The sequence below is a fragment of the Corapipo altera genome, unplaced genomic scaffold (assembly GCF_003945725.1).
Source record: "Corapipo altera isolate COAL_440 unplaced genomic scaffold, ASM394572v1 2b, whole genome shotgun sequence".
Classification (NCBI taxonomy): Eukaryota; Metazoa; Chordata; class Aves; order Passeriformes; family Pipridae; genus Corapipo; species Corapipo altera.
This window is the reverse complement of record NW_020884874.1, coordinates 27,477,014-27,499,626: the sequence shown is the minus strand read 5'-3', so window position 1 is coordinate 27,499,626 and position 22,613 is coordinate 27,477,014. Positions and strand designations below refer to the sequence as shown.

The following is a 22,613-nucleotide window of genomic DNA, read 5'->3' as shown; positions in this document are numbered from 1 at the left end:
AATTATATTATTGACTTCTACTTATATACAACAGCTACAATGACCTTATGTTTCAGAGGAAATAGTAGGATTTTGTTTTATTCCCGATGAAGTATTATAAAGCTATTGAACTCAGCAGAGATGTACCTAATGAGACCTATCTGTAAAGTGAAATTACCATAAGAGGTCATTAGGAGCTTGCAACCACCCTTTGGACTATAAAACCAGTTGTGCTTAGGCACTCAGGTTTGTACCTGTAAGGGAACTGTTGACTTGTTCACACCGTTTTCCTTTTGCAGTCCCTTGCTATTGGCAGTGGCAGCAATGACACCAAAGTGAGTTGGACTGAGCCCCAGAGATCTTCTCCAACATTTTAGTAAATCCTTCCCATATTAGGACATTTGAAGTGAGGCTTTTGGATTTCTGGCCTCTTCAACCCTAACTTCAGTTTCAGAAAGGTAGGTTTCTGGCATAGAAAAATCTGGTTTCTTCCTTTGTGAACACTTGTCTAAAGGATTCACATGGCATTTCTGCCATAGCCTGTTCTGTGCATTCTCTCTTAATACTCTCTTAATACATGAACTGGGCAAATGACTCTCTCCCTCTCTGAAGGGTACCTTCTTATTTATAATATCTTTTACTTATCATATACATTTAGTCTTTCATTGTCAAGCTAAATGTCAAGCAAAACACTAGAGATTTCTTCTCTCTGGCAATTTTCAGTGGAATTCTGATGAGATAGGTCAGTCTTGAAGAGCAACAATTTCATTTAGAAGAGAAGGTGATTCCAAGCACGTTTGAAAACCTCCTTTGGCAAACTAGCAAAATTATAGGCTATTACTATTGCAAGGCTGTGCATGTATATAGAAGTGTCAGACGTCTCTTATCTGGGATCTTCTGACAAGGAGCAGAACTGTGGAGTTTCAGGTTCAAAGGTTGTTCCAGACTGGGAAGGTAGCAGGTAAACCATTTACCCGTCACAGTTTCCAAAACCAATCATAGATCTATCTTTTTGTTGTCCTCTTAGAAAAAAACCAAAACCAAAACCAAAATAAAAACCCAAAACAAAAACACAACCCCCGCCCCAAAAATAATTCCTTTTCCTTCCTACCATCATTTTTTCCTTCTCTCAGAGTGTGACCACAAACTGTTGATTGCTGAGGGGAGTTTCAGCAGGTTCCCATACCATCCTCACACTGACTTTCCTCCTTCAATTTATTTATGAGCCAAATGTCTTATTTTTGTAATTCTGTCTAATCTAGGTGTTGCAGTCTTTTCCTATGCATAGGGTTGTCCTTTACTGTAATATTTCACCAGTCTTGTTCTGAAGCTGTTCCTCTTTGGAATTGCAATAACTGTGTTGCTGAAATGGAAAGGAAGCAGTAAAAGGAAATGTTGGTTTTACCGGGAAGCCACAAATAAGGAAGAAAATCCTGAAAGCTAAAAACTAAGTTCTGAGCAAACAGTTTTTAATATGGAGTGTCTTCCCTGGGTTATAAGTTATTGTTTTGCACAATAGTTCCATTAAGACATGAAACAGTTCTGGTATGAATGAGCTATTGCTTACATGTTTGGTGTCTAGAATCTGAACTTCAGTTCTCCAGTTCTGACATTTAACTCGCCTTTATGTTTTGACTTGTCAAGTTTCCAAATCTGCTTTACTTCCATTAGCTTAAATGCTTGAAATGCCATCTGAATGTCTATCAAGTATAAAGCGGAGTTTGTTTTGTAGATCTCTGACTATTGCATGGATTTGACGAGTGGTGCCCATGTACCGTTAGTGGTACAGCTCAAAGTTATTTGTCAATGACTTTTGAGCAGTAATTGCATTCTCGTGCCCATGGCTGGGACAGTGACTGATGCTGTTATTGCTACCTGAGTGAACTGTGTGTGGGAACTCTGGGAGGCCAGGCACTGGTAGCAATGAAAAGACTGTGAACAGTAAAGAAACATTTTCCATGCAATTTATGGTCTTTCAAGCAGTTAAGGGACAAAAAAAAAAGCCAGATATTGTGCTAGACTTTTTTTTGTGTATGCCTTGAAATATCTGACATCTGTTTAGTTCAACAGTGTGTTGCTTCTCTGATGGTACTTTGTCAAAAAGTCGGCACAGGATTTAACAGTTCATGGATTCATTTCCCTGGACTTCCCCTCTAAATCTGATATCATCTGATAACCTAAGGAAGTAGAGAATCTAAAATGCAATTGGAATGAATATGACTTCTCCTTGCAGCAGTGGAAAACTTCTGTGCCATTACTCAAATTGTGACTATATGCAAACACTCACATTAAAACTATCTTCTCTTATTTTATTAAAAAACCTTTCTTTTATCATCAAATCACAATGTGTATAAGCCAAGACTGTATCTACAGACAACCCAGTTGTTTGCATACATCAGGGCTAGCACATGCTAGAAAAAGAAAACTGTTTCTGTGCCTAAAGTTTTAGATTGAAATGTTTGTTAAGTAACACACACCTGCCTACCAACATAAGATGGGTAAAGTTTACTGATGATGACTGACACATTGCTTTTAATTTTCTTGCTTGCTTACTGTGTTTTTAAGTCTTTCTACATTGATTTGAGCATTTCAGGTTTTTTAGGAAGTTGAAACTGTTATGAATAAAAGAGCCCTGGGATCTTCAGGTGAAAGATATTAAAATATGTTCTAGTAACAGAGTACCTGAGATGTCACAGCTTTGTCACGGGTACAACCTATGACCAGCTACAATTCTTTCTACTCACATGAAGTTTATGATGATATATATTATGACAACTACAAAAACTACTAAAACCACAATTTGAGGTAGCTTATGAATTTTGCCATAGATCATACTAAAAAATATTTTATTATTAAAATAAACAATACACTCCTAAATGGTGTTTCTATAGAGAAAGAGTAGTGACTAGTTCCTTCTGTCAAGGCATTGCTCATGAAAGGAGGTAAGGATTAGAAAGTTATTCTTTTAGTACTTTAAAAATCTGTAGTGCAGTATAAACTCAAAAAGTACAAGGAAAGGATGCAGTTAAAATTTTTGGAGGGAAAAGGCACAGAGATATACTGAGTGCTACATTGTAAAGCAAGTATTTTATGAAGTTAGAGTTAGTTGTTTCAGTCATTGCATAAAAAGAAAGATAATACGTCTTACTTCTGAAACAAGAGAGATACCCCAGAAAAAAAAATTGATTAACCTGAATGGAGTGTATCACCTCTGTAAGTGTATAAAGTTATACACAGGAAAATTTATGCAGGCAACAGGTAGAATTACTTCCCAAAGCAGTAATTACGTCCTGGTTATTAATTATATCCTAGAAACATTAATTAATCCCATTCGCCACATCAGTTCAGTTGTCTTTCCTCCTTCAGATCTCCATCAATTCTCTTTCTAGCTGTTTCAGTTTTTCTTTCTATCTATTCTGCTTAAACTGTGATTCTTAGGTGCTACAGCCTGATCTGTTCTGAGGTGATGCAAAAGATCCCAGATGAAGGAGAGATTGTGTCTGTGAGTCTGGGCTCTGTATGTTAAGTCCTTGGAGCTTTCTTAATGACTGATGTCCGCTAATACATGTAGTTATAATCCTAGACCTCTATTGACTTTTGGGAAGGTTTCATTAAAAAAGTACTGAGGAATGTTTTTGGGTTTTGCTTTTTTCTGCTGCATTTGCAGCTAAACAAGACAAGGTTTAACATTCAATGCACCTGAGAGTTTTAACCTTCAGAGAAAGTTCCTATTTGTAGAAAATAACTTTATTTTGGTTTTTGCTTGCAGCTATTGGAAAGCTGTCTAGAACTTCAGCAAAATCAAAATGGAGCATGAGAGATGGGTTAATAAATAGATTGCAACTGAATAGGCTTTATGATGACAGGCAGTTTCCACATTAATACCCATCCTTTGTGTGAACAGGCAGAGTGAATGTTGTGAGTATGGGGAAAGAGAAGATGAAGGTCTTTTGCATTTTTTGTACCATGTTAATGAAAATAGCACGATAGGTATTTTGCATAGCAGGTGAGTGTTGCAGTGAAGACAAAAAGCAATAGCAGTTCTGTTTAGGATTTCCAGAATAGTGAACAATAGGAAGAACATAAAAATATCTTGGCTGTTTCAATTTTGTCAAACAATCATTTTATCTCAGTCTTGATACCAAGTGAAGTTTATTGGGTCTTCTCAAATCTATTCCCATTTATTCCAACCAAAAACCATTCTTTACTTGACAAATATTCCTACCAAATTTCTAATAATAAAGATATTGAAGAATATTATATAAAGCAGCTCATAGGGAATATATTTAACTGGAACAGAATTTGAGATTATATATACATCTTCAAATCTAAAATCATTATTTTATGGTTCACACAGAGCCAAGCAAATTTTAATTTATTTGGTCTCCTCTATTTCCTCTAAGTATTCTTGAATCTTTTATATAATACTGAAGATGTAAAGGTGAATATTTGTTATCAGGAGTAGGTTGGAGTAAAAAATGGCTATTGGATGGCTGAGATTCGATGCTCATCCAATGAATTCTTAATTTAGTTTTTTTTGTTGTAACTATCTGGAATTTATTTTTTGTTTTATTTTAATGATGTGGGAAAACAGAAGTGAGGTATTTTGTTGGTTAACATTGCATCCACAGGCATAGAATTACAGAATTTTGGGTTGGAAGAGACTTTGAAGATCATCTAGTTCCAACTCTCCTGCCATGGGAATGCCATATGCAATTTTATTGCTGATCAGATTCTATTGATTTGATTATGTAATTACTTAGCAGTTTTGAAACGTGCCTTCATATCTAAAAATCTGACTGAATTTACATAGGAAGCTTTATAAAACTGCCTTTGAAAATCTAGGGTGTTGTAGCTTTAAAACTCAAGTGGAAATTGTTTTAGAGCTTTTCCAAGATGCATAGGACTTCAATTTTTGGTAGAATATTGTTTTTCATAACATTTGGCAATTCAGGTCCCTTTATTGGCTGAACTGTCGAATCAAAATTAATGCATTCAGATATTTAAAAACCCTTACAGTATTGCTGCACTTTTGCACTTTTGCAATGAAATTGTAGCCTGATAGAGTTGCCTTTTTTGAAATTAGTGACTGTGCATCACTATTCTGTCTATTTAACAGAGCTAAAATTTGATTAAGTTGAAGGAGATTTGGAAGCACTTGCATTTGTCATTATACAGATTCAGAGACCTTTCTGTCTGTGATCATAAAAGCTGGTGATGTGATGCAGATGGAATGCATACTCTTACTGACTTTTTTTTTAGATTCAGTCTCTATAAAATCCAGTTGGTTTGTTGATTTTTTTAAAATCCCAAAATAAAAATGCAAAAAATAAATTTGTGCGGGACATCTCCTCCAAATTTGCTATGTTCAGCTTTGCTCAATGCACCACTTTTTTTTCTAAGGTGAAGGAAAGCCAGTAGTAAGCTTTCAGATGAATTAAAAATAAAACTGTTGTTCTTATTTAGCATTTGGTTGATTTGTAAACAGCTAAATGCACTTGCTTTTGTCACCTTCCCTTTGTTATGTAAAATCCTCATTGTATCCTTTTTTTACTTAACAAGGCAGGCCTGGACTAAGTAAAAAGCAAAACCAAAAACCCTCTGATCTTCCAGTAATCTATGCCATAGCATCCTACCTTACACCGAAAATGCCCTATTTATACATATTAATGGATTCCGTTCTCCATCAGATTAAACCAACAGATTTCTAAATATATTACCTTCTAATTTACTCACACTTTCGGTTTTATTTTTTCTGCATGGTGACAAAGAGAATCTCTTCTTGTCTGTGCTGACCTTGCACAGGTTATTTTCATTTGATACCGTCTTGCATTAGAGGAGAAACATTAATGTTTTGTACCTTATTTGTCTTCTTGCTACTGCTGATTTTGTAGTCTCGCTTGCAGGCCAAGCAGAAATATTAAATTTAGCTGTTTCTCACCCAAAGTTGTTTCACACTTCAAATAATCTTATTTGTATTTCTCTTTTCCCTTTTTCATTTATTTTATGTCTCTTTTTAATTTGGAAAGAGCAGAACTGCATGTGGTGTGCCTCATGAGTTAATAAAATCTGTAATTTATGAAGCTGCTCTGTACTCCCTCACAGTAATTTCTAGCCTTCTATTTATTTTCTAAACTGACTTATCTGGTGTTTTTATAGTATTATTCTAACCCCAAGTTCTAGTTTCTGTATTATGTCTGTCTATCTTCGTATTTATGAGTATATTGAACAGTACAGACTCCAAGGATACTTCCTCTTTGAAAGAAAATTGCTAGATGAGCAGTAGTAAAATTTGGAGTGTGAGAAAGCTTTAGTTTCTATGAATCATGTACTTTTGTTCACAATTATGTCTTCATGTTTCACAGGGCAATTTTAATACAAAAACATATTTATAAAAGCATACTACAAAAATATCTGTTACAGATAGAGCATGCGTACTGTTGAATTTTGTGAGGAAGTAAGCTACCAATGAGAATATCTGTAGCGTGGCTTTTTGCCAAAATAAGTCTTGCATTTTTTCTTAATAACAATAATCTCCCCTTCCTCTCCTTAGTAAAAACTGTTTATTGATAGGAAAAATTGGTATTGCTGAATGAAAAATTGCAACAGCAGTGCACTTGAGAGTTTTGGCTTACAAGTAGTTTAGTGAATGGGAAAATGTAGAGAGCTTAAATAATAGGGGTAATGAAAGATTTATTGAACTTGCTTTATCTGAATAGATTAATAGAATAGAATCATGAAACCTACTAAATTTTGAAGACTTAGACATCAAAAGCTTAACCTTCAAGTACTAACTCAGTGAAAATCTCACCATAGTTGAAGAAAGAGGAACACAGATCTAAAGGTTCTCCCTGTTTCTTTGAGATTGGGAAAGGACACCTGCTGATATGATCCGACACTTATATGAAGGCATGTTGTATGTGAGATGAAAATGCTGCTATGTCGCTAGCAAAGACTGGGATTCTAAAGGTTTAAATTTTTGTGATGTGAAAAGAGTTGAGCTAAGATTGTATTTCCCTCTCCTCAGCCATCAGAAAGACCTGTACTGAAGGCTTGCAAATGTCAGCAGTTCTCAAAGCTGGTTTTTTTGGTTTGTTTGTTTTTGTTTTAAATGTTCTCTCTATTGCTTGATTGATTAGCGTCTTTTTTCTCTGTAGATACTTATCTTGCTTTTCGAACTGGGACTGGTGCTGCCTTTTCATATTGCATGAGAACTCCAGAATAAGCCCCATCATAAGCTGCCTTCTCCTCATAGCTCAATTCCTTGTGTGCTTTCCTTATTACTTGGTTGTCCTCCTTTGCCTCTACCTGATGATGGATTTAAGTTTTTGACTTAGTCTCAAAATACCTGTAACTCCTCCACTTAGAGGCAGACTTAATCTTCCCTTTATGGTTGGAGTGCACGTGGGCTTTATCATTATATTTTTCTTGTAACCTTTCCACAAAGGGAGATTTTGTTCTACTGTAAGGTCTGATGTTGTTGAAACTGGTATGACTGACTTGATAATATCCTAAGGTTCAGGGTCATACAGTGCAAAGCACATTTTAGAAATGTACAGTAATGACAAAGTTTCTGTTGTGGTTATTTCAGCCTTTTGATAGTAGGTCTCCCACATTAGATTCTGAGTTTGCAGTTATCTCTCCTTGTCTTATTTCTGTTTGTCTGGTTATATGACATTATTTATTGCTGTATAAGCTCATCTTATAATGGGAACTTTTTCGATTATTTTTATATAATCATGAAGATCACAGACTCAGTAATAGGATGATGTTTGATTAAAATAGTGACCTTAGTTTCTGAGAGCTACTTCTGTGATCCATTTGGTCCACCAACAACATTAATTTATCATTGATCATTTATAGAGTAATTGTCTGCTAGAGGTTGGGACATACTTTGAAGTTTTGAGTTGTAAAAAAATATTTGTTTATTCCCAGTTACTGACTTCCTTTCTTGGGCTAAGGCAACTGTATACAGTGTCACTAGTCTAGAGTTCTGTGTAAGTCCAACTGATCTGAATTTTAGGAAGCAGTTCCTGACACTATACTTTTAAAAGTAGTTTTTCTCTCCACCCACTGATGTAAGATTCCATATATAGGAGGAAGTCTTCAGAAAATAAAGCAATAATCAATGCTGCCTGGGTCTAACAGCAACTGCTGCTGACTAAAGCCAAGTGTACGTCATACATAAGTTCAAGGAAAGAGGTTCATTATATTCTTGTGTATCTCTAGGAATCCGGAAAGACCGCAGAGGTGGACGAGTGATGAAACAAAAACGTCAAAGAGAGGAGCAGGATTCCAGAAATGGGGAGGCTTCTTCAACAGAGCTGCGAGCTCCCACCCTTTGGGCGAGTCCACTGGTGGTTAAACATAACAAGAAGAACAGTCCGGCCCTATCCCTGACGGCAGAACAGATGGTCAGTGCCTTGCTGGAAGCTGAGCCACCGCTAGTTTATTCTGAATATGACCCAAATAGACCATTCAATGAAGCCTCTATGATGACCCTGTTGACCAACCTTGCAGACAGAGAATTAGTGCACATGATCAACTGGGCAAAAAGAGTTCCAGGTAAGGAAAAACAAAACCCCCAGTGGACTATAAAAACCTCTAGATGACAAACCAAAAGAAAAAAGGCATACTGATTTTCCCACTACCTATTTTTTAATAGGTTAAATAATAGGTAGTGTATTCTGTTTAAATACATTAACAAAATTTACAATATTAAACAAATTTTATGTTATATTGGTTGATAAAATACTATAGTGGAATGTAAATGACTTCTGAAGAAAGATTGATTCAAGAAAAGGTATTTCCCCACACTGTATGTTGGGCCATTCTTCATAATTCATTGGGATCCTGATCTCTTAAGTTTTTGCTATAGTCACTTAATTAAAATTATGTATCTGCTTTACAAAGGGATGTTAGACTACCACAGCTCTCACTCACATAGTGCATTACCTCAACAGAATTACACCCAGGTTATGCCATTTTTCTGTTTTCCTTCATTTAAATTTGGCAAGACTGTTCCTGGTAAATTAATAACCTTGTCTTTTGCAGTCCTCAAGTGTTCCATTTTAACCACTTTTCGCATGTCACTTTGTGGGCTCCAGCTATGATCATTGAGAACTTGTGTGCGTTTCATTTCTCATTGTATCTTATAAGAAATCACCTGAGAATTTTATTCTTGACAAAGTCACAGTGATTAAGCCAGATCTTCAGTCTGTTCAAGTCAAAGGCAGGTTCTGCTGTTAATTGAGGTCTGTTTTGGATCATGCCTTTACAAAAATGCTTTTTAAAAAAGAACTTGTGTCCATAGTGTTAAAGATATTCACTATAAAAACTGGTAAATTGAAATTACTTTTCTACTGATTTTTAGAGATATAATTAGTCTAAGTCTGTTAAAATAAATTAGTTTACATTCAACGTGAATATATCACATTCTAATTTCTTTATTGTCTTCCAACTGGAAATATTTTACTTCCATGACTTTTGATTTTGATAATGGAATTAACAGAAATGTGTTTAGACACAAAGTAACACTGTCAGAGAATTCAGATCTGGCTTTTATTCAGAGTTCTCTCTGAAACTGCTTGTCACAAGACAATTACAACTGGTGATGATCAAAAAACTGCCTGGTAAGCAAGCCTCTGACGTTAGAAAATCAGATGTATAAGGTTATCAGCTATTTGTTTATATCTAATGCATTTTACATTTAAGTTGCCTGTTAATTGTCAAAATAGCTCATAAGGAGAAACCAAGCCCAATGACTCTATGTATATGCATTAATAAGTATTCTAACAGGGGAGGTTTGATATAAAACTGCCGAACTTTGGTAAAAAATAAAACCCCAAAATACCTTTCCAGTGATAGTTCGATCTATCAGGCACTGTACAAACAATTATACCAAAGGGAAGTCCTAGAGCAGGAGAGAAAGAATAAAGAATTTGGGAATTCTGAAAGTGCTGGACACTTGGCTGATTCTTGGTGTTGTGGCCTGGAGAGTATGCATGAACAAAAGCGGAAATTAAAGTGTTTTAGAATGTTGATTTAAAAGAAATCAGGCCCAATTGTTTACTTACCTCCAAATTTGGGGCTCCTCAGAGTAGGAATTTGGATTTAGGTGCTTTAATATATATATATTTTAATCTCTCATCTGGTCCTTAGAAAAAGTTGAGTGTACTGTATTACTGATATTAAATTTTAGAAGTACGGATCAACTTTCAAAGACAGGATCTTTGCTTGCCAAATTTTCCTTCTGCTGGATTGTACTGGCAATAACTGTACAATAAGGAAATGTGTCTGCCAACACAGGTCGCATTTTCACCTCCAAATATGTTTCCTTGGAATACTCCATTATTACTAGGAATTAAGCAATACTGCTTAAGAGAATTTTTGTATACTTTATGCATAAACAGAGGAACCGAATAACTTTTCTCTGTTGGGTGAAGTATTTTGTGCAACGGTGTTGTGGGATTCCACTCAGTTATTTTCACAGCTAATTTACTAAGGTTTCAAGCTTCAGAATCAAGGATAAAACCATCCTTTTTTCTAAAAAGCGAGTGTGCTTTTTACCAGTAGAAAAAAGGCAGTTGCAGGCAACAACATCTCCTATGCACACTTCTCAAGCCTTGGAAGCATTTCATAAGTTCATTTACCTACACACAAGCACTTTTCTGTAGGAAAGCAAGGAGCAAAATCTGTACCAGTGGCTGACTTGAAAGCATGTTTGTTGAGGAAGGAAAAAATTGATATCAACTATGCAGAAAAAAATCTTAAAAATAACAGCTTAAAAATAAGTGTAAGGACTTGCAGGGGCATGTTTGTAGTTTATTTTGCTATGTAGGCTTTAAAGAATAGTTTTTGGTCAGCAGTCTTTCTGAGGATATAAATAGATGGCCATGGAAGAAGAAACAGCTAATCAGATGTACTGGATAAGACTGAAACTATTCTACAAAATAGACTAATGAATAGTAATTTATGATGCACTGTGTAGTATAATGTAGGCAGAGATCTGTTACTAAGGCATGCTGAGGACAATCTTCAAAATGAGGTACCTTTGCAGACATGCCCTGATTGGGAAGGTGAGAACTGTTCTAAGTGTTTATTGCAACTAGTTTAGGATTAGTTCGAACTTGCTTAAATTGGGTCTGCAATCTTGGTGGTGTTAACCAATTTCTGGGGAAGAGAGAACTTGGGGACACTTCTTATGTGTAGCCTTAAAAAATATCTTCAATATTTAAATGTAACATGATTTTTATCTGAGGTCATAACCACATTTCCCTATGATAATGCAATTCATAATATGACAAGTGCATAAAAGCTTGTTTTAATTTTCCTTTGAAACCTTGGCCACTAATACAAGTGGGTTTGCCATATTACACGAACAAAAATCTTGTACAGTGTCCTATGACATACACAAAAAATCCCAGGATGCCCCACAGGACTTACTCTTTATATGGCCTAATGGGGATTTTGGCCGAAGTCCTCCCAGATGGCCTCTGAAAGACACTGATTGTACCTTCTGATTATTCCAGCCAGCTGGAATATCTGGGAGCTGTACATGAGGTGGGTGAAAGCAGATTGTGATGGGCTAGACTTTACATACACGTATAAATTGAGCCTTTTAACATTTAATTGGGACAAATCGCTAAAAGTCAAATGTAGGCAAGGTATCAGCATAGATGAATAAATCTTCTGGTCATTTTGAATCATATATTCCTGAAAGATATCGCCTCCTATGTTCTCGGTTTACTATATCTTGGGGATATAGTACCACCTTCAGAATGAGGTTTTTTAGTTTAGTGAATTTTCATCATGGTCTGATGCAATGAGCAAAACCATTACTTTGCTTTTCTACAGAAATGCTGATATGTCAAAGGAATTAACTTATTGTATTTCGTTATTAATTTACTGTGTATATAGTTCAATATCATGTTTGGAGTACTGGATTTTCTAAATGAAGCTGTCATTTTCAGTGTTATCATCAGTAATTTCTTTATGTAGAATCTCTTGAAGATGGTTGAAAAGAGACATTACGAGCTTGTACGGTGAGCCTGTGGTAGAGAGTATAGCTTTAAGGGAGTTTTGTTCCGAGGGTGAAATCTTTGGCTTTGCTGCTAAGATCTTGTGTAACTATTTGCTACAAGTACAGTAGCTGTACAACTTAATAGCCCTAAAATGGTACACTGGGCATACAGGCTTTGAAGTTTTGCGGTGATTCACAGTGCTGTACTTATTTTATGGCTTCATGAACCGAGGAGATAAAGATTTTGGCACTGGTTTTTTTTTCTGTTTGTTTGTTTTTTTTGTATTTCAAAGCCACAGAAGTTGCTATTTTCTTAAGATATTGTTTTCCTATTTGACCTTCTAAACTGCTCTGTTTGTCAAATTAGGAACAATGTGTAAAGAGGCCAGCAATAGCCACAATTTTACACTGCACTTCAGTGACACCAAACTAAAAAAAAACCCAAAAAAGGTGGAAGGAAAGAAGTCTTGTATGAGAGTGGTATGTGTTTATAACTCTTTAGGTGCAGGATAGGTTACAGAGCTTCTAAGTATAGTGATCCTCCTGGCAATAATTTACACTTAGCTTAAAAAAGGAATGGATTACAATTCGTGTAACAATTTTTAATAACCCTTCCATAATATCTGTTTTATAGACTCTTCTCCATTGCCTAACTAGCTTGTTGTGGAGATTTCTAAAATGTTCTTAAAAACCCACCCCTTTGCTTATCTCTTTAATCTATTGAAGTGATACTCTCTGCTCCCTTGGCTTCTTAGGTGAAAAACAGAGGAAGCAAATCTATAAGCAAAAGAGAAATGATAACAGGCATCTGGATCTTACTTTATGATCGCTTTTTACTAATTTAATTTCTCTGAAGTTTCAATTAATTATTGTGAATGTAAGAGATAAGAATCAACCTTTGTAGAGAAAAAAGGCAATCACCATTTGAATTTGAACACCAGTCTGACAGGTATCATGCAATAGTGTGATTATGCAGGACAGCAGAGTTAATATCATTGAAGTTAAAGCTTTTCATCCCTGTGTTTTGTTAGTCTGTAAAGCATCTTTATTCTCTAATGTTTCTATAACCAAACAAGCACCCTTTCCTGTCCTCCTCTATCTTCTGGGTGCTGTATGAGAAAAACTCTTATAAGTAGCTTTTTTATTATCTATATAATTGTCTTTTAGTTTTGAAAAATGATGAAGTATATTTCCTCCTGTAGAGAACTTCTAATGAGAGAAAAGAATTAAACAATGTGAAACAGTGGTTTGCTTTTGAGAGACTGGGGTAGAGGTGCTGATTCTAAAGGACCGGGAGATGTTATATGCACCAGGAACTTGAGTCAGATGGGGAAAGCCAAAACTGAGAAGGAAAAGTTCAGCAGAAGTGCTTGCAAAGGAATATAAACTTTAATTGCAGGTATCTATGGGAACAGGCAGTGGTTTCACTAGCTGAAAACTGGACGAAAATGATAACAAGAGGAAAAAAAAGTATCAGGGTCTGAATTACAACTCTGGTATTGGAAATTTAAGAAGTGCACTAATGCAATGTTTTTCAAACTCTAGGGAGTCCTTAGAGTTAGGGACAAAGAAGGGGAGATAAATGCATCAGAGCAAGCTGACTAGCATCAGGGAGACTCCAACTGTGAGAAAAGTAAAGAACACGTGCAAGAGGACCAGAGGAAGAAGATGCTATGAATCAGTCACATGAGCCAACAGTAAATTCAACAGCTCATTCTTAGCATGCCTGCTGGAGGCCAGTAATTTGTTCAGGGGCTTTTCCAAGTGGAAGGGTCTGGTTGTTGCCTGCTCCCATTGCCACAGGAAGAGCCTTGAGATATGGTCTACTTAATATCCTCTACCATTTCATCTTCCAAGCCATAGTCTTTGAGCTTTATGTCCCACTCTTTACCCAGGTGTTTCCTGTCAGTAGGTATTAAAAGAATATACTCAAACAGGATAATTTTATTTGCATAAAATTTCAGTCAAGGGGAACAGAGTTAGGAAAGACAAAGTAGTTAGGGAACCACTAAGAATATTTTCTTAGAAAGCCTTTGAACGAGCTCAGAAGTATATCCTTGAGGGTTTTCTAATACTTATCTTGCAATATTTCATAATTTTTTTGTTTATTCTTATTAGATTTTTTTGCAAACTCCTAAACCTAATTCTCTAGCTTTGCAGGTTTTATTTTGTTATCCAGAAGAAGAAAGAGATTCTGACGAGGATGTCAGGTACTGATGCCATTATGCAAGTGCATCTGCTCTTATCCCTTTCAGCAACATTCTGTGGCCACAAGTAAGCTTTACCTCATATGCATGAAAAACCACGATCAATATCAGTAATTATTTCTAATATTTAAGAAAACCAACATCAGAGTAACTCATAGTGAATGCTATATTGTCCTCTCATTCACAAAGTAGTTACATTGTGTAGAGAGGTGTCTGCCAAAAGCTATTGAATCAAGCCTGTTATCCAACTTTCTAACCTCTTTGAATCTAGGAAATCCATAATAGGATACAAGTTTATAAACATAGAATGAAAATTACTGTGTTTTACTTATGTTACATAACTGTAGTTGTTCTCTGTGTCCAGAACAAAAAAATTACCATGGCCTTTCTTTTAAGTAAATAAGTTTCTGTTAAAATGGAGATGAATGTGTGTAACATGCTGTGAAAATCCAATTTTTAATTTTTTTTTTGAGATAAAGTGTTCCGTATATTTAGAGAAAAGGAAATATAGCTAACAACATTCATCATAACATTTGTCCAATAAATCAATAACAATTGGAACCCAGTATTTACTTTTAAGTACTATAACATTTGTTTTCCCAGAGATGTCTTAGTTTCTTGCTTTCTTTGTGGAAGTGAGTAGCTTGAAAAACAATTAATACAGGCATCCAAAACCATCCATTTATTAGCTCAACACAATAATTCTGTTCTACTCTGGGTGATTTTTTTAGAAAACTGCCTTTTTTACAGTGTGAATCTCAAATACATTTTTCCATATAAATATCCCTGAATGAGTATGTGCTGAAATTTAAATTTAAATCTGAAGACAAACTGAACCTATAAACCTTTTTTTCTACAAGTATGCACATATCCAAATACATTTGTTAAGATTACTACACACAGAATCATAGAATCACACAGTGGTTTTAAAATCCAGACCCACAGTGCTATTACAAGGCTGATCCTATTCAGGCCTTTTCAGCGTAAGAAATATTTGAATTCCAAAGTTTTGAATTTTGGGGCTTCCCAACAAGCTGTCTCAAAGAAAAAATACCGTCATTAACCAAAGTTTACTTAACTGTGAGTAATCTTATTTACCTGTTTGACTTATACTGACAAATACTTATACTGAAAAATAACACCAAAAATAACAGCAAACAGGCAGGAAGGAGCTAACATTCTTTTAACAAGAACTACTTACATATTGGAGTTCACTAGGCATTCAATAGCATACAAGTTCATTTGATAGTAAGTGTTTGAAGATGAAATTCTATTGGTCTTGGCAAATGAAGAGGCAAAAATTAACATGCACAGTAACAATCTTAATATTTTTAGCCAAAACTTAAGGAAATTAAATACTTAAACTGTAATATTTTATTTCTAAAAGATATGATCCTTTTATAAAAAACATTTCCTGCTATTTTTCTTTAGCTGATAAATAATTTACACTCTTGGATGAATATATCTGTCCTAGAGTCTTCAGCTATGCTGAACCCTGGAGCTTTCCAAGAAACGCTCATTAATTTCCACTCTAAGTAAACAGAAAGTAACAATCCCTCCTGATTTATTTATTTCTTAAAATAATTTACAAAAAGAATACGCGATTGTTGGAAAGCACCGATGCGATATGTATGTGCATGTGCACATATCCATTGTTCCCTGTTCACATAATTCACATAAATTGGCCTTTTTACTTGATGTTCAATAACTTCAGCCTAATTCTTTTAGTTTCTCTCCAGTACTATATATCTGAGCACGATCAGCTGTAATTCCAGCTGGTTATTCCAGAGATTATTTTAATATCATCTGTATTATTTTTCTGTTCAAGTGAGTTATTCACTAAAATCTCAGATATATAGGAATTTTTAAGTTACATAGAAATAATTAGGAAAGATTTATTGCAGGTGACTTCTGGATGGACTCTTACCCTCTCTGTACTGCTGCAGTGGTGCATTATATGACACATCTGTTATGCAGCTCATTTGTTTTCTTTGATTATCTCTCCAGGAAATGAACTATGTGTGTAAAGAGTATGTTGTTTTGTCTGTGTGTTAGTTAGGGATGGCTGCAAATTTAAACTTGTGAAAGCAGTTACAAAATATCCCACAGTGAAATAGGAAATGAGAAATATGTGATTGGCTTGAGTTTGTTCTCAGCTAAGAGTGGCCATAAGGAAATATTGCCTTCTGTCTTCCTTATGGAAAGTTCTATTCCTTGTAAGAAATGTGGGTGTCTGCCACAGGCCTGAGCAGGGATATGGAAATGAAATATTTATCATATTTATCACTGTGGTTAGACTTTGGGTCTAGACCTAAAGTTTCTTAAGCCTTTTGAGGAGCCTTGGAAACAGGAGGAAGGAATCAAGATTTTGACTTTGACTCAGTGTCCATCTCCCTTCCCCCACCCAAGAGGAGCACTTCTCAGGGTGTCAGCAATACCCAGTGTTTCTCTCAGGTATCTGGTATTCCTTCTGAGCAGACTGATCTCTGAAAAAGAGAATGCATATCAGCAGAATTTTTAGTGATTTTTTTTCTCTGTGGCCTGAGATTTTTGGTTTGTAACTTCAGTTAATCCAGTAGGAAGTCGTAAGAAAAGGGGAAAAGTACCATTCAAAATCTCACAGACTAAAAATGTTGTATTCCTTGTTAAATTACATTCTGGAGTGTTTGAGTTGATTTGGAAAATCAAAATTCAAGAAATTTTAGTTTACTTTGATTCATAAAGATAGAGAAAGTGGCAGAGTAGACTAATTAAAATTTCCCCAGAGAATAATAAATCTTATCAATAGCCTGATGAAGCATCTTCTGCAACAGCTGCTGTCCCTCAGAGAACATGTCTGCAAATAGAGAAGTGGCTATATGGGCTGCTGGCATGGGAGCCAAGTGTTTACTAAAACGCTGAATGGTCTCTTAACTGGGTATGTTCATTGTATTAGAAACAACTGACTGGAATAGACCTAAAATTTCAATATTGGCATAATAATATAAATTATTATAGTAGTATTACATGTCTGACCAATTTAAGAAATCTCCTTTCATTGCTAAAGAGGTAGTATTTCTTATGAATATCACATACACTTGTAGGACACACTTTGTGAGATTGTAATTTCACCAGTATTTATTCCAGTTGCAATTCCTAGCTTTCTGCTTCCCCCTGTGTTAGGCAAGTAAAGGGATTTAGCTGGGTTAAAAATCTTTTGTGTGTGTGTATTTTGGCTTGCCTATGACTTGTGTGAGTACCCCAGTCCAGTTCTTGGCAAAATAGTTGAGGGAATTGAAATGCGCGGGTGGCAGTATACAGGCAAGTGTTAATATGATGGTGCTAAAAAGATTCATGTCATACTGCTAAAAGTAACATACAGTTCTAGCGCAAGTCTTTTTCTAATTTAATTTCTCTTTACTTCTACAGAGTGATCTTTTCCAGTCTCTCTGTACAAAGGACAAGAATATTCCAGTTACTGGCACCATTTACAGCCTTTATCCTGTTTGCCTAAATAGATGTTCTTTAGCTCCTACTTTGCATATTCCTGCTTAATCTGTAAAATATTCTGTAATGCTATGCCACAGCTGTAAGGGGTTGGAGAGTCATAAGGAAGAGGTAGCATGGTAATTTACCCCTCACTCAAGATGCATCCTAGTTGACAGAGGATCTTTGATTTCCTTGAATCCCCGGGATACAAGATACTTTACTTCTGAGGAGGCAAAGACTGGCTAGTTTGTTGCTGATTCTAGTGCATATTTTTCAGAAGTTGTTCTTCTGTCTTTGTCTTTCAGGAAAGCGATGAATTCTTCTGAAAGTTCTTTGGGCCAAATTTGCACTATACAGCTAGTAAATAGTGACCTGAAATGACAGAAGTATGTGGCAACCTTTTTGGAATCAGCAGTTGATTTTTAGTCTTCTGTAGGGTGGGATTTTGCAACGTCTGTGCAAAATGAAAGCTCTAGTATGTTTTATTTGGTGATGGTGGAATTAAACACTAGTATTAATTGGTTAATATCTCACACATTTTAAAAACAGTATACATAGAGAGGTTCTCAGCCGACACAGAAGATCTGCCCATGAAAATCCAGCATATTTATCAATGCTACTTGTGACTTCATTTTTTTTCTCACACTTGGTATTCATATACACACAGCTATGGAGAATCATTGACTCCGATATGAATACTAAATGCACCTTTTTTCCCCCCAGGTAAACATGTAGGGTTACGTTCCTTTATACGAACCTTTTGGGAAGATTGTTGCTTTACCACAGGGAAGCGCTAACCGTGCCAATGCCTCCTTGTGTTAATTTTGCCACAGCACATCCATTTCTAAACAGTTATCTCATCACCTTATCTGCTGTATGGGCAAACTGTGAAGCACATTAAATATCCTTGTTGTGAATCAACCTTCCTCCCACCCACACCCCTGCCTTATTTGAAGATTCTTAGGCTACAGGCATAAATATAAATAAAATCCGCTATTTTTTTTTATGATGCTCATTATGCTCCTTGCCAGTATGCCTCTCTTCTTAAAAAAAAAAGGCTTATCTTTTACGAAGTTTTACATGCTACTTTACCAGATGTTATGCAAATCTATCCTGAGATGTGATTGTTGATACCACTGAGTATGTCTACAGAAAAATTAGTTATAAGTAAGTCTGAAATAATGTCGTATATTAAACTATGCCGTTTGTTTGAAAGCAATTATGTTTCTCAGTTCTCTTTCATGTCTGTTTTTTACCTTTGTCCTAGTCTATGTTAAAGGTTTTTGGTTTGGTTTTTTTTTGTGTGTGTTGGTTTGGTTGGTGTTTTATTTTTATTTTTATTTTTAAGGGGCCACTTCTAATCAAGGGTTCAAACAGACATTGACATTTGAACATCTGAATGAGACAGTGCCAGGCAAAATAAATTCATTTCCCTTACTGCCTTATTTCAGTAGACAGTGCAGTCAGAGTGCTCTTTTCTTTAGACTCCAGATGAGGCTTTTTGTGCCTTATTTGTCAGTAATAGGGCTTCTGAGAGATTTTGGTAAAAATCCATTACTGCAGTCTGATGAATTCAGGTCTGCTTTTCTTCAGCTGACAGGGAATAACTGTTACCAGCTTTCCATGAGTTATTTTATCTACAGATAATGTGGAGTAACTTTAAAGTGCTGATTTCATGTAGATGGAAGACTGAAATAATTCAGCAATGGGATATCAGAGGTAGTTCAGTATAGTGTTGATGAGCTGTTTTCCCTCTTCTTAAAAAGCTTCCAGCCTGACACTGGGTCTCTTGAATTCCGAGTCTCTGAGCAGCTTTGTAATAGTTAATGTTTAATATGGGTAGGACTATATTTAAGTGTTTCGATGCTTTATTTTACACTCAGGATTATTTTTATGTGTGTGTGTGTGTAAGACAATAATGTTAAGATTTTTATGCTTGTTTTTTAATTTCCTAGTGCATTCCTCTTCTTCAGTTCACACTTTGATTTTCTGTATGTGCAAAAATGCAGCCTGAAAAAGGTTAAAATTTAGGTTGATTCCTGACTTAGCATAAACAGTTAGGAGGTGATTCACTTCTCTGAGTATTCCTGAAATTCCTGTTTTATTTGTTCTGATTAAGTTAAATTATTTTCTGTCATCTTCATAGTTTGCTACCTCATTGTTTGCCTGGGCTGTCTGATCATTAATAGTCATATTTAGCATATCCAAGGTTAGAATGCTGTGGTATCTGCTTGACAAGTTTTAACCACATTGTTCCTTCATATTTTCTGTCTCTTTTCCAGTTCTTTATAAGTTCATCTTTCACCATCATAGTGCAACATCAATTCTGTGTGACCTATTATGGTTGTGTCCATATTGCAGTTACTGCATGACTTTGTGTCATCTTGGTAACTTTTCTAGTGGCAACAGTGTAGCTATGGGAGCATGTAAACATATATGAGCTGTAAAAGTATATAACAATAACCCATAAACTTCTGGTTATCATCAAATGTGGGCAAGATCATTTGGGTAACACTCTGATATTTGCTGCCTCAGGTCTCCCACACCAAACACACTTCCTCTGCCTCTAAGGATTGGAACCCCCAGCCTTCTATATATGATCCAAACCATGCTTTGAGGGTCAGTACAGTGATGCTATTCATAAAATAGTCTCCTAGTCTCTATCTGAACTGTGTGAAGGGGCTCTATTTATGATTCAAGATAAAGGTTTCTTCTCATCATGAGGAGTCTATCAAATTTGCATCTCATAGCAGGCAAAAGAGAAAAGAAAACCAAAATTGATCAAAATGTCTCTGAAAGAGGGAGGATGAAAACTACCCCTTTTTTTATGAGTTGGAAAAAATATAAAATTAAAATTCCAGGGAAAACTTTCTGAATTTTAAGTTATATTTTTTCTTCTAATATTTAATTTCTGCTTCTATAGTTATTAGAAGATATTAAAGTGACTTTTTTTTAATGTGATGGAATTCCATACAACTTTCTAGTCCTGGCAAAGGATGATAAATGGAATTTATAGGTCCAGTCACTTTGGATGAGCTTGTGCACTGTTCCAAAGCTTTTCCAGATGTCTCCATCATAGTTGTGTGAGTAATTAGTTTCTTTGTTTCATGGAAGGTACAAACAACAAAAAATAAACATTTTCACTCAATATAAAATGAAATTTTTGGACCTTTTTGCTAGGTAATAACCTTTTTGGGTGAAATGAAACATTTTATTCAACATGATAGAGTTGACCAGTAAGATTTCAAATATTTTAGTCACCTGTTTAAAATGAAAATGATTTTGGAAAAAAAGAGTCCTGTATTTCCTAGAAATTTAGGTACTTTTCTCAATACTGAGTAGGAATAGGTGCCTAGTAGAGTGCTGAAAACCAGGATGAGGTAGCTGAGAGGGACAGATAGAAACCAGCTTCTTTTATTTATTTATTTTCATTTTGTGAAATCTGAAGTTCTCCAGAGTGTTTTAAACTTGTCAGCCTGTCACTTTCCAACATAAAATGCATTGTCAGAGTGCTTCCAACTAGCTCTAGCTTCAGCAGATGTCTCAGCAGGCTGTACAGGACCTTGAGTCAAGGTCCTTGTTCCCCAAGTGCAACACCTGTGTTTTGTATGCACACCTGAGCCCAGACCACGCAACGTGTAACAGTTTCCTGAGGGTGCCTAAGGCTTTGCAGATGCTGAAATCTGCCTTGGGTTTGTTACCCATCGAAGAAGAGTGTGCAACAAAAGGGGCTTAAGACAATGATGTGTTTTGTGGAAACATGCTGCTTGATAACTTGGACAAGAAAGTCAATATAAATGGCCAACTGCATTCCAGTGTCTTGCTTTCCCTGTAAAATATTCCTTTGCTCTGTCTTATGATGACACTCCTACACAACTGCTAAAATACTCTTCTTGTTATAGTGGTTAAAGGAAATTGCAGCAATTAATTTTGCTGTCTTTCTTCTCTTTGATGTGTCCTTAGAATTTCTTGGATAATTTTTTCAGAGATTGGGTTCTGTTCAAAACCAGTCATGTAGGGGTGAAAAGAATAGAAGGGAAAAGAAACGTTTGAATCTCATTTATATGTGCTTGTGTTTCTGTTTTGATGTAGGTACCAGCCAATGTAATGAATGCTAAACTATAGATATATAATGTCTATTATTTGTCTACAAGTGCAATAGACAGGAATAAGACTTCACCAGAAGTGAATAATCTAAGAAATAAAATGGATGCAGGTGCCTTAGTCAAGCTAGTTTTATTTCCTAGTGACTCTAAAGAATGACCAGACCATGAACTCTGAGGTTATGCCTCATTTCTTGGGTACAGCACATTATGTTCTGAGCAATTTCTATTTGTAGTCTTGAAGCAGTTTTAATCTTCTAGTTCACTACAAACTTGACGGTTTTTCCCTCTTTTTCTTGGGTTGCAAAATAATCCTCTTTTCTGCTAGTTCCAGATGCTACTGCAATGAATGTTAATTGGTTAAGTGGTTAAGACAGTAGATCCTGGGATGGAAGAGATTGTGGAACAAAAAGCTTAGTGCCTTGTTCACTGCATTTTATGAATGAAGAAGGGGAGACCATAGCTCTCCCAGTTTCATTATGTGAAAGTTGTTGTAGTCAAAGAAAGTGTTAAATTAAAAAGTGACATTTCTCAAGCTTCCAGAAATGGATGGAGATATAAATTGAAACAGTGAAACTTGAATTCTTAAAGAATTAAACTGAAGTATTAGGTATATCAAAAGTATGAAATCAGGATTTTAAGGACATTCAGCAAGAATAGAGTTAATAATCCTTAATTTCAGCTTCTAATTCCTGCAATAAATAACTAATATTAATTTAGAAAAGTGGCTGAAGCTGGCCATTGATTGTATTACCTTGCAAATATAATTTTATCTCTTTTCTAAAATGTTCTTAATTGTGTTATGATGACCTTTAAGTCTTTCATATAGCTGTT

General features: G+C 35.5%; 1 protein-coding gene across 1 annotated transcript in view; it reads left to right on the top strand.

Moving 5' to 3' along the window:
* Positions 1–22,613, top strand: part of ESR1 (estrogen receptor 1) — a 160,549-nt gene that overhangs the window by 105,945 nt on the left and 31,991 nt on the right. Inside the window, 1 exon segment of the mRNA XM_027634262.1 lies at positions 8,209–8,544. Within this exon segment, the coding sequence (XP_027490063.1) occupies positions 8,209–8,544 (336 nt within the window).